Source organism: Phalacrocorax carbo, chromosome 1 (genome assembly GCF_963921805.1).
Source record: "Phalacrocorax carbo chromosome 1, bPhaCar2.1, whole genome shotgun sequence".
Lineage (NCBI taxonomy): Eukaryota > Metazoa > Chordata > Aves > Suliformes > Phalacrocoracidae > Phalacrocorax > Phalacrocorax carbo.
In genome coordinates, this window is record NC_087513.1 from 149,533,925 (window position 1) to 149,547,137 (window position 13,213).

Genomic DNA, 13,213 nt, shown 5'->3' on the forward strand with positions numbered 1-13,213 from the left:
GTTTTGTATAACTGAATAACATATTTATGTAATACCATTCAGTAGCACAACTTGGAATTAAACTTGAAACCTTAAAATTGAGGTAGTAAAAGCCTTCATTTGAAGAGGGCTGTTTTTTACTGCTGATGCTCTGTGTTTACCTCTAAGTCCTTGGGCAAGCAGGATGAAAGATGTCAGCCAGAAAAACAGCAGAAGAATACCTCAGCACAGGATTCACCAATACTCCCAAGTTGGGGTGCATTTAGTCACAAAACCCTTTTCCTCCTTTTACATCTTATCTCCAGTTCATACTGCCGCAGAGCATTTTGGCATATTATCCAGCTAATGGAGCAGCAGATTTATCAGCTGAAATCTGGGGGACTAGAGGGAAGGGAACACAGCTGTGTTATATACAACACATAACATTATTACTGAGAAACCTGCCTCCTGCTGGCGTTAGGTATTTACCAACGCAGCATTTCTAGGCAGAGACCAGAGAAGGCTTCTTCCTTCCCTGCAAATGTCCTTACGGCACCGTGCTCTTTCTCGCTTGCTGTCTCCCTGAGTTCACTGTTCACCACTGCATGGTGGCCTGGCTTCAACAAGAGGGGTGCAAGAGATGGCTTTTGGTGAGTCCAGGCTCACCAGCTGCCAGTTCATGCTCCTCTTCCACTTCCAGGTATGTGATCTCCTTAACCAGGATATTACGTTAAAGCTGCCTCACAGTAATAAGTATTATATACATACATGCATATATATGGGGTCTTGTAAATGTAGGGAGCATCACCATTTTCTCTTCCTTCAGCAACACAAATGAGCAGTAGTGGCCAGAGATGCGATTGGGTAACCTCCGCTGCTGGCAGGTTACTCTGGGGTTAGCACAGGGTTTGTAGATAGTATGTGGGAACCTCAGCACTTACTATCCCCTTAATTTCCCCTCCGAGTTTTGTATGTGGCTGGCAGGTGGTCTGATGGTTGCCTGGGCTGGTCAGCTGGCTCCATCACACCTTGAGTCTCAGCAGCAGCATGGCCAGGTGGACTCTCGTTCCCTGCCTTGCATCAACCTCGCAGCTGGGTCTCGCTCTGGCTCGGTCTCATCAGCTGGGTTTGGCCTGGCTGCAGTGGTGTTGGCAAGTGTAGGGATTTGCCACGGGCTTACCGAGGTTTGTATGGCTGATGTGCGAAGGGAAATGGGTGTAAACACCAGAAGAAACTGCAGCAGAAGAGTTAGGAGAATGGCCTGTGCAGGTTCCCAGCTGATCGGAGCAGAGCACAGCAGCTCATCAGCGGCGGACCCTGCACCCCACTGAGAGGAACATGGCATCATGGGTATGGCATGTCACACCTGCCATTTCTTTCCCTGCAAGCTCACTGTGAAAGAGATGGTGCTCATGCGGGTGAGTATATTCCAGGCAGATGTACTTTCCACACGAGCAAATGGAAACAGGGAGAAGCAGCCTCACCTGAGACATACCAAGGTTCATGTGGGCAGGATTTGTAAGCAATGGACCACTTCATAATTACAGTGGACACCTGAGGTGTATGAAAGCTCTATGGTCCAAAACCCAGTTTGTTGCCAGGGAGGTACCTATAAGCAAGAGGTTTAACGAATTGATAGCTGGAGTCCCTTGTCCTCCCTGCTGCACGAAAGATATCCTGGACAGACATTTTGAACACAGACCTTTGTGCTTGTGGTTGTGAGAGTGTGAGGGGACGAAAGCTATGAGGGCATGACTGTGAGTGGGTGAAATCAACCTGCATGGAGGCTGGGTGCGATAAAATAATCTTGTCCTTTTGTGACGGCTTGCATTTTGTTTTGATCCATTAATGTCACCTTGAAGAAGGTGCTATTACCTTCTTCCGAGCTCAGTCTGCCTAAGTTTGCCTGTGGCTTCTTTTCTTTGCCCCTGGTCCTTGATAACCAGAATACAGTGCAGGGTATACACTATGTCAGGCAACCGTGATGCTCCAGGACTCCAATCAAAATCTAGGATAATGGCCTTCCAGAGCTTTAAGAGGGCAAATACACATAAGTCAGTAGTCAAAACATTCAGCCAGTGTAGGTTAAATCGCTGGGATTCTCGGTTTTTCATAACCTACAGTCCAACAGCAAGCTGCATCGTGTTTCCAATTGCTACATCAGTGAGCAGCATAAAACAGCAAAAACTAATACGAAAATGTAACGCTCTTAGCTGAGAGCAAAACAGTGGTTTGCTGTGTCCTTCACCTAGAGCCATACTCTGCTGTGCTGCCAGGAAGAAATGTACAGATATTTAAATAAAAGTAAACAATAGACGTCTCAGATGGTGGTCCTATAAATGGATGCCTGCCCTGCTTTATGACTTGCAATTGAATTTCTTGCACTCTACTCACTGCAACTAATTGCTGTGTGGAAGAGGTTCATGCCTCAGACTCGGCTTGTCTCAAAGTCACTTTTTTCCATGGTTAATTTTTTAAATAATTATTTGTTCCTATAATGCAATCTGCAGTGGATTTTTATGTCATCTTTCAGTACTGTTCAGTGAGAACTTCAGCTTTGTTCCTGCATATGCATGAAACGCTGGGGGAGCAAATTACATTTCTCACTGTGATTGACTCCTGTGGAGTTATTTGGCTAGGTACCAGCTTGAGGCCCTAAATATTTGTTGGAGGCGAATTCCATTTAGATGTGTAATTCCTGAACTTAATTTTGTTGCAATTTTAGGAAACATTACTCATTTGAAATTAATATATGCAGTCTACCCAGTCATAAGCGTTACTGCAAAATAAGAATGAAATGTTGGCATAAAGCATTGTGATTAGCTTTAAAATTATAATTATTTTCTTCTTTTTATAACTTACATTAATTTTTTAAATTTGTTTTCTGGTTATTAAGACTATGGAGATTACATTCAAGTCTTTTCCTCAGCCATAATTCTAAAGTATTTAATTGGGTTTTGTTTTAAAGCTCAGATTCTCGCTAATTCCTATGACTGCAATAGATAGGGGTGAAATAGAATACTAGATAACTGCAAAATCTCTGGCAAAGGCCACAACAGTTAAGTGCTTGTGACATTAAGAAATCTGTGATACACAACAATAGGAGGCAAAATGAAAAGTGAGAAACTTTATTCTGTTTTATCCAAACTGGATTACATGAAGAGCATGAGGGAAGGCCGAGGAAACTACAGAGCTGTTAGTCTAACCTCAGTACCTGGAAAAATTATGGAGGAGATCATACTGGGTGCTGTTGAAAGGCATGTGAAGGACAAGGCAATCATCAGTTTTTTGCCGGAAGCTCAATCACTGACTGTTACACACCTGATATCTGTCTTTTACTTCCACCCAGTGTCAAACTAAATACTGATGCAAAACCTGGTTTTGCCTGTGTTATGAAATGATGTTGTTTTGGTACAACAAATTAGGCCTGTGTATCTGCTACAGTTTATCAAATGATAGTGCATCTTCCCAGGATTCAGCTATTGAACTGATAAAGGAGTGAGATTAAAAAAACAGAATTACTTTTTAAGAATTAAAATACTGTGGATATTCTTAGCAAACAGAGTCATTGGCGATGATAATCTACCACAATATCGGAATAGGGTTGTTTCTTGCTATGGATCCTATATTGGTTTTGTCCAGCCTTGGCTTCTGTGTGAAGGCGAAGGCCCTTCATCAGCAAGGCTGGCTGGAGCTGCAGTGTTGGAGCGTAGAGGGTCTGGGCACATCTTGTGGCTGTGTACACCGTGCAAGGTCACACTAAGTAAACTGAGAGAGGGATGCCATGGCCTCTGTTTTTTTATTCCTTCCTCACCTGGGTAATAGGTGTTTTCATTACTTGCAGCCAATTCAATTGAATGTATCTCATTGTTGGAATTTTTTTTTTTTATAGGCTCTTAATTTTATCATTTTCTGTCTTTCAAAGCACCAGTTTCATTCTTTCAAAGTATTTGTAATTTTTCTAAATAGTCTGGTTTAGTATATTTTAACCACACAATATTCTTTTAATTTTTAATATTTCTTTTGAACTACCCCTTTCATGCTATCCTCTTTTTCCCCTGTTGTTTTGAAAGCATTAGAAGTCAAAGCACAGTGATGTTAATTTCAGTGTTATTAAATAGTTCAGGTATAGCACAGACCTTAAGGTCTTACTGTGACAAAAAGAAAAAGATAAATATTGATTTTCTGAACATTTGTGGTTTGGGATTCCATATATCACAGTTCTTGTCCTCCAGAGAAAAATGTAGTTTGTGTCATGTCAGTGGAACTCGATAATAAAAGGTGGGTAAAGATGAAATGGCTCTTGCCAAGGTGTGTAATTAAGAGTCTCCAATCTTCTTCTGTGTAGAGAAGAAAAATTATTTGCTATAATTTAAAGGAAACTTTTGTCTGATTGCTAATGTTTGATTTATTTTTTACTGACATCACCATGGTCCTAACGTAATAACTGAGCATTAATTCTATGCCACTTAAAGACAGGACTCTGGCTCAAAGCAAGCAATACTGCATTCATGGCCAGTTATCTTCAGATCCACTCCATAAAGCCATCCATCATAAATACTAGCGTGAGGAAAGCTGAGCATCTTTCTCATATTTAGGCAGTAGGCAAAAATGTGAAGAAGCATAAATGGATGCTGTAAATTGTGACAATGTAAACCATGAGAAGCTGCTGGGCAGCAGCACAGCCGCAGGGACGAGCCAGACTTGACCTGAGAGCCCAACAGCTAAAGCAGCTGTCCAGGAAGCAGGGCCCTGAGCTAGGGAAGTTTGAATACCGCATTTGGGTTTTCAAGGCAGCACCGCAACTGCAGGGCTGTAAGATATTCTCAACAAAAGTACGTCTTACCGGCCATCTCATCAAAATAGGGACAGTGTGCCATCAGAGATAAAGCAAGAATATAACCTTGCTGTAGAGCACTCAGCTGGAAGGGGAGAGATTTCTTGTTCCCAAGACTTGTTTTCTGTTAGTCCGCAGTGGTCTAATCTGAAATGCATGAATAGATCTATATCACCTTACTGAGGCCTAAGCTTCAAATATAAAATCTGGATTTTTGCCTTAGGTACCTACATGAGCTAGATGTTTTTGATAGCAAGAGGCTCTTTAGTCAAGCAGATAAAAGCATGGAAAAAAGCAATGCTAAGAAAGTGAAGATAAGTAAGTGTGAGCTGGAACTGAGAAAAGAGTGGTAGATTCTTTGTTCTTAGGTCTGTAATTCAGAAGCCACTAATTTTTTCTATATTGAGTTATGTGTTTAATGCAGGAATTATGGCCAAGGCCTTTCAAGAGCTATGTTATGTAGGAAATCAGATTAGATGAGGGACGATTAGAAGGTCTCTGTTGCCTCTAAAATAGTCTAGCCTTAAAATAGGTTTAAAGTTTGACTCTTAAACCGTATAATTCAGTTGAATTTAGTAGAGCTGTGTCATTTTACAGCTGTAAGTGTTATCTACATTTTAGGTCTGACTTCCCAGTAATATACAGAAGGCTTTTGTAACAAGAAAGATGTTTTCTTCATCAAAAGTTGCCTTCTCCTCACCCTTTTGCCTTCTCTTCCCCTGAGAAATAAGGCATCCTATTGCAGCAAGAGTGCTTGCATTCCCCCGGGGTCCTTTGCCATACCCAACTCTGCACAAAGTAACCGCAAATTGCTGTCAGGATGGCAGGAATAGCTGTGCCTGCATCCAGCTAAGTAGGAAGTGACTGACTTGTGGGGTAAAGCGAAACAAAATGCCTTGCCTGGGGAGAGTATTCTGCTGTGCTCTGTGTGGGTATGTGTGTGGGGGTGTTTTGCCCAGGTATGGGATAGGCTAGTGCTATCCCCAGGGGAGTGTCTAACTCACCTCCATCCAGCAGCTGTGAAGGAGCTATAGGAGAAGCTGACAGCTAAATGGGGAAAAAAAAATGGATTACAGCTGTGGATTGCCCTGAAGATCATATCTTTTTTTTGTTAACAGATTCACTGGAAGCAGGTACCACTCAAAACCAGAGAATTTTGGCAGGCTAGGTCTCAATGCTACTGTATAGTTGGCTGTTACTAATGGCAAGGATCAAGAAAAGAATTCCTGGAAAGAGCTGGACTGACATAGGTCTATTCAGGTTCTTCATCTTATGGGACCAAAAGGAGGGGCCTCTAACCCATGGGAAAAGATGGTGTTAAATTTCCTCCAACAAGTTCCTTCTGTCATAAATCCTGGGAAGTGGTATCCAGTGGTGTGTCACCAAGAACCGTAAGGAAGCTGCAAGGAGAACAAAAACATAGGAAATAGCAAAAGAACCCCCCACTGAGTCATGACTAAGAACCTGGCACGCAAATCCATAAAGATTTGTAGAGGGGTTTAGGACCATGAACCATGAAAGAGTGAGTGCAAATGTCCTACAACCCAGATTTCTGAATCTTCAGTTGGAGGATATAACTGGTCTCTGACACCTAGAGCTCAGTGTTAACGTAAATCACTTTTTGACTGATTATTAAATGTAAATAAAGTTACAACCTGCCACATCACACTTATGCCAAGGGTTGTCTGTTGTCTCCATATACAAGTGGTCAGAACTGAAACTATATCTAGCTGATGGGGTAGGAGTGCAAAAGCTTCTTTCATTTTTGGGTTCCCAGTCTTGCATATAAAGTCTTCTGCATGTATAGAAGTCAATCCAATATTTGAAAATGCTCATGGATGTTAAAAATTTAATATTTCTTAGCAAGTGCATCTTTCAATATTTTATTTGTTCATGTAGAAAATGGATTTCCCCTGGGTGATACTAAAACAGCTAAATACGAAAACCTGCCTAGAAGAGGAATATCTCTCAAGTGTGAAAATCTTCCAATATAAGACAAATATGAGTTAAACAAAATTTGACATGATGGACAGAGCAACCAGGTCCAGTGGCGATTTAGGCATAGAGAATAATGGAAATAGGTTTCACTGTTGCTTCAAATATGTGACAGAGAGAAAAGCATCTTGTTTCCTAGGGTTTAAAATGAATACCGCACAAAAATAATGCAAGTAAGCATTTAAATTGCTTGGTTCATTGCAGGCATTGTGTCCCTGATCTCCCTGGCTGTCCTATCCTATGAACGCTACAGCACTCTCACCCTATGCAACAAGCGCAGCGCTGACTACCGGAAGGCACTGCTGGCAGTTGGCGGTTCATGGATCTATTCCCTGGTCTGGACTGTGCCACCTCTGATCGGCTGGAGCAGTTATGGGGTAGAAGGTGCGGGTACAAGCTGTTCAGTACGCTGGTCCTCGGAGTCAGCTGAGTCCACATCCTATATCATCTGCCTCTTCATATTCTGCTTGGTCATCCCTGTGATGGTCATGATGTACTGCTACAGTCGCCTCCTTTACGCTGTTAAACAGGTAAGCCGCTGTATGCTATTGGTAGTGCAAATTGCTCTGAGACATGCCTTGCATTTCTTTTCTATCGAGTTTGGAAGTCCTGATGATAGAGAGCAAATCAACAAAGCAAAACCAAATGGAAGAGACCACAGAAAGCCTGAAGGAAGGGGCAAGAGGTCTTCACCAATTTTTTTTTTAAACTCCAGAGCTCCAAACCATTAGAACAACGAGATAATGTCCATATAGGTACTGACTTTGTGGTTTGAAACTATTGTATTCTAGGAAAACCAGCATATCTGGGTGAAGGTTGCATTTGTAATGAAGCCAACACTCATTTACCTATCTATAAATAAGATATCTATGCAAGCATTTCTTCCTCATATTCGATCATTACATTTTAATAATTTCTGCTTCTTAATCTGTGCGTACCTAACTCTACAGTAATGCAGTTCTATTGCATTTGTAGAGCTATCACTGCAATTTGTAGAGTTATCCCAGGGATCAGCTTCTCCTTGTAATTCTAGGCCACATTTAAAAGTTTCCTTAAATACTACTACCAGCACTACTACTATGGCTGCTACTATGCCAACACTCCTCTGAATTGTTTAAGGGGCACTGCAAGTATTCCAAAATTAATGTTCTGAAAGACCCTGCCAGGGCATGTGGTATTGTGAAGTTTGAATACTCTTGGGACAGTAATGAAATGGTTTAATGATGAATAATGAGAAAGGAATGAGTGTGTAGGTTTTCTCTAAAAAGCAATTCTCTAAAATGTTAGGATGAATTAACTAAAGGTATTAAATAGGGGAAAAAAAAGCCGTAAATCCTTGAATAGAGGCTCTCATACAGAATTAAAGTGGATATAGTTTAGCTTTGATTAGTCATAAGGAATTAAGGTCGTGTCTTCTACATGATTTGACAAAACTTTGAGAACACTTGAAGCCCAAATGGGAAATCTTTCCCTGGTTGAGTGCTCAGCAGGCCAGTAAAATCCCTTTGATGAATCACACATAAGTACTCCTCTTAATGCTGTGCAAAAATGATATGAAAAACATTTCTCATGATTGTAAACCATTAAAGTAAAGTTGCAGACCATATCTGGTCCCTGGGCAGCAGTATCCTTTACCATTGCCTTAAAGGAAAGGAACAGGATCTTGGAACACGTGCTACCACTAATATGCAGAAGATACAACCTTCTTAAACTTTTGTCTCTTCTTTCCTTCAGCCCTCACTGTCATTCCTGACAACAGACATCACCCACAACATATAAATACTTGTATGGATGAAGCTTCAATAGCATGTGCTTTAGCTTCTAGTTCTAAATGTAGACTTGTGTTATTTTATTCACCTTTTTTTAAAATTCATATTAAAAGTTATATTAAAAGTAATAGTAGATCTCACTGATCTGCCTGACGGGCCTCAGGAAGTTGTGGCAAACATGCTGAGGGGACAAAGTATCACAGAAAAAAATTGTGCAATCTATAGCCATTTTGTATTCAGACATGAAGACTGAGTAGACTGGGTGGAAGACCAGGTTGATTGATTAATTGACTGTCCGGAGAAAAAAATAGGAGAAGGAGCAGCATTTTCCACAATCCTGTCTCCTCTGTCCTTTGTCCACTTTCGAGAGTGATCAGGGAGCCTCTGGGATGCTGACGTTAGAGAGCCCTGAGAAATTCTGTAAATGGTGGAATTGAAAAAGAATCAAACCCAACCTTGCATAACCTGTTGGAGGGCAGGTCTTAGGGAACTAATGCTTGTTAAATGCAAAGGAACTCCAATGAGGGTTAGATCTGTGAAGTCCTGAACAGCTAAACCCTAAATTTTTACACAGAGCATCTAATGCTTTCCTGGCATTTGTAAAAGGTTTATTTGAGAAGTTATATTTCAGCAGAAAAATCTCAGTCAGAAAATTCGTCAGTCCTTAGCTTTCTGTGATGTATGTACCTCCAGTACCATAATCCTGAAATCTTGCATTTTATAGATTTTCTGTAACATGTATGTAAATTTCCAAAGGCCATATCATAAGACAGTCACTGAAATACAGATTTTATTTTTCCCTTCGGTCTGAGGTCCTCTATTCTGCAATAAACAGGGTAGATTTTGAAATGCTAAAGTACGTCATGTTTCAAACTGGAGAGAGAGATGAGCCATATGCAAATAAAAATATAGTAGTTCTTGCATAAAACTACAAAGAGTAGGTAGGGTAATAAAAAAAATTAACAGAGGTTACTACATCCATTGTAATGCTGTTACTTTCTGGTGTGGGCAAAAAGTTCATTATCTTGCAGTATTTTGGCCTCATAGATTAAAGTCCTTCTATGACCCTCTGTGTAATATATGAGAAGAAATGTGGGAGCATTGCAAACTTAGTAGGTGCATTATCCCAGCTTCAGCTGCTTGGTAAATTTTCTAAAATATGCATTTCATATTTTTGCAAGGTTCACAGAAGTTTTTATGTTAGAACATGGTAGTGTTAATGGTATTGCACCCTGAGATCAAGAGTGCAGAAGTTATGCTGTTATTAATACTGCAATGTAAATTAATTGAGGTGGAAGAAATATCTTAATAGATTTGGGATCGTTAATGTAAGAATTGGCAAAGAGCCTGCATTTTCTCTTTGCAGGGACAGTAATTATAGGTCTGCTTTTCTTGTTTTCCTCTCTAAATTTAGTCAGGTGCTGTAGCATTCTGTCATTTGTGACATTAATAGATCCTATGAAGTCATCTGCAGTGTGTGTAATGGTAAAAGGCACAAGGATTTCAGTAATACAGGTTTTAAAAAAGGTTGTCTTTTCAAGGAATTACAAGTCAATAGCATCTTTATGAATAGTGTTAACAGCAAATGCCATTGTACTGTTTTACAATATGAATGTACTATTGTCTCACAGCTTTTTCCATTTATCAAGCTCAAAGACCCTTAGGAATTGCTGGAGTTATTCTCTTTAACGGTATGGGGTTTTTTACAGAATGGCTTTATCTGAACAGTTGAGTTTGGTTCTGCAGATGGTTTTTGCTGCCATCCTTACGCACCACACTTGGAGGAGCAGAGCTCAGCCCAGGCCAAGAGGTGGGGCAGGTAGAACAAGTCCCAGGGAAAAGTTAGCTCTGAAGAGTGAGAGCATTTCAGAGGTGCTTGGCAAAATAATGCTCAAAGCAGAGAGTGGAAGAAAACCTGTTGTTTCAGAAGCTGTTAGGGAACTTGGCAGTGCATCAGATTTTAAGACATAGAGAAACACAAATGTTTTATTAGACTTTTTCCCCTCTGAGTCCATATTTTTACTCATGCTGATCTTGTTTCCTGTTTTTATGAAACCTGTTCTTCTATCCCTGCAGATGCTGAAATTCAGTTTCTTCTTTAAGTTTTCCTTTAGAGATGATGCGTCTGATACCTGTAAGTAGAAAGGGACAACGTTTTCTCCCTCACAAAATATTATTCACATATATTTTATTCATGCACATTCTATAGAACATGGGAAGGAAACAGAAAATGGTTTATTTCTCCTAGGGCAATTAGATTTTCTTTTTCCAGTTTTTGGCTTATGATGCTTCTCTATGACTCTATCATTGTGTTCCCTCTGGAAAAATGTTCTTTATGAAGTCAGTGTCAGTTGTTTACACTTTGAAAAGTGGGCTCCCAAATGTGGAATTACAGAGATTAGCATTGCGATCACTGTAGCGCAGAAGGCACAATATGATTAAAATCCTCCACTGAGGGGCCCAGAGAACTCATATGAACCAGCCTAATGAAAATTAGTAAAACTTTTAAAAGAAATCTCTTCAGTCTGCATTATCTCCCACTTGCACATAAAAATCCTGCCCAAGGACAAGAAGAATCCCAGAACATTTCAAGATAAGTTTATGGGTCGGTTTTGTGGAGACTCTCATCTTGGCTCATCTCATTGTCAGTTTCTTTCATCGAAAGCTGTGCCTGAACAAAGCTCAGCAGTTCTTTATGGAATGTAACTAGGACATGGAAAACAATAAAAAGGATTGTAAGCAGAACACAAAAACTTAAACACATAGTGTAATACACATCTGACCATGCAATTCTCGCTCAGTGCAACAGACCATGGGTTAAAGTGGGGAAAGGGCCGGAGTTCACACTGTCTCATGAGGTTGTGGAGTAGATTCTTTCACGTCATTACCCCAGTTCTATTTTGACTTTGTTTTCTGACCAAAAAAAAAAAAAAAGTGAAAATTTTAAGACTAGCCCATGTGAGACAGAAGTTGGCCTTACCAGTGTGCCTTGTCCTCCACCCTGTGGTGCACCTACTAATGCTTAATTCCTCATAAACTGCTAGTTTAACCAGTGACCAAAATGTGGGTTCAGGTAGTGTAATTACCTGACTGTTTCTCTTTACAGCAACTTTTGTTGTTTCTTTGGAAAAGTTCCACATGATTTCCGACTTCCATGTGTCATAGTAGAACCAGATCACCTTTTTTTACCCCATCTTCTGAACCTTTCTGAGTCTTGTCACCTTGTAGGGGAACCAGGACAGTCAGGGGTACACTGCACAGAGCTGCCTGGTCCTCTCTCTCTTACTCCTCTTCCAGACTTCAAATTACCAAATTTAGTGGAGGAAAAAGTGCTTCTGTCTCTTATTTAAGAAATAATGTCCCAGAGTGAAATTGTGACTCAATTATAAACCTGAAGAAACTAATTTTGAATTCTGAGTGGTGAGATTTCAACTCTAGTATATTTTTTAAGCATAGGATATAAATTACAGTGATGGTTTTGAAATCTCCCGTGCCTGCAAAGTCTGAGAGAAAAAGGAAAGAAAAGATACAGATTTTTATGACTTCTGATTCCTTAATCCTGCTTTATGTCTGTACTATTTGGAACAGTTTAAAATATCTGTAAAAGCAATTATTGCATCATTGTTCATTAAAGTAGTCAGGAAAGGATTATAAAGTAGAAGGATCACTCCTGTGACTCTTTCCAGTTCTCCAGCTCATTTGGAAATGATTGTTTGTAGGAAGACAACACATTAGGGCAGAATGCTCAATGATTTAAAGTGAAAAGAAATTATCTTAACATAATAAAAAAGTAGGATGGAAAAGTAATAATTGTTCCATCATTCCTTCATATGCTTCATATGCCTGTTTATAAAGTAACTTAATTTTCTGAAACTTTATCTTTGATGGCACGGAAGTTATGATTTATGTTGAGAAAACTGATAAAGCAATTATCACAGAATCCCAGGTTGGAAGGACCTCAGGGATCATCCAGTCCAACCTTTCTAGGAAGAGCACAGTCTAGACAAGATGGCCCAGCACCCTGTCCAGATGACTCTTGAAGGTGTCCAATGTAGCCGAGTCAACCACTTCCCTGGGGAGATTATTCCAATGGTGACTGTCCTCACTGTGAAAAATTTCCCTCTCATGTCCAATCAGAATCTCCACAAGACCAACTTGTGTCCATTCCCCCTTGTCCTCTCCATGTGACTCCTTGTAAAACAGGAGTCTCCATCTTCTTTGTAGCTACTGGTACATGTAAGTACTGGTACATGGGGATGAGATCCCCTCTGAGCCTCCTTCTCTCAAGGCTGAACAAACCCAGTAGTCTCAGCCTATCCTTGTATGGCAGGCTTCCCAATCCTCTGATCATCTTGGTGGCCCTTCTCTGGACCCCTTCCAGCCTGTCCACATCCTTTTTGTATAGCGGGGACCAGAACTGTACACAGTACTCCAGGTGTGGCCTGACAAGCGCTGAGTAGAGTGGGGTAATGACTTCTTTCTCTCTGCTGGCGATGCCCTTTTTGATGCAACCCAGCACCCTGTTGGCCTTCTTGGCCGCAGCAGCACCCTGTTTGCTCATGTTGAGCTTCCTGTCCACCAGGACCCCCAGGACCCTTTCGACAGAGCTGCTCTCCAGCCAGGTGGATCCCAGCCTGTGCTGCACTCCTGGATT

At 40.7% G+C, this 13,213-nt stretch overlaps 1 protein-coding gene across 1 annotated transcript in view; it reads left to right on the forward strand.

Moving 5' to 3' along the window:
- The window catches only part of LOC135310692 (pinopsin-like), a 102,682-nt gene that overhangs the window by 24,894 nt on the left and 64,575 nt on the right, over positions 1–13,213 (forward strand). The window contains exon 3 of the mRNA XM_064439600.1: positions 6,995–7,320. Within this exon, the coding sequence (XP_064295670.1) occupies positions 6,995–7,320 (326 nt within the window). The remainder of the gene's footprint in view (positions 1–6,994; positions 7,321–13,213) is intronic.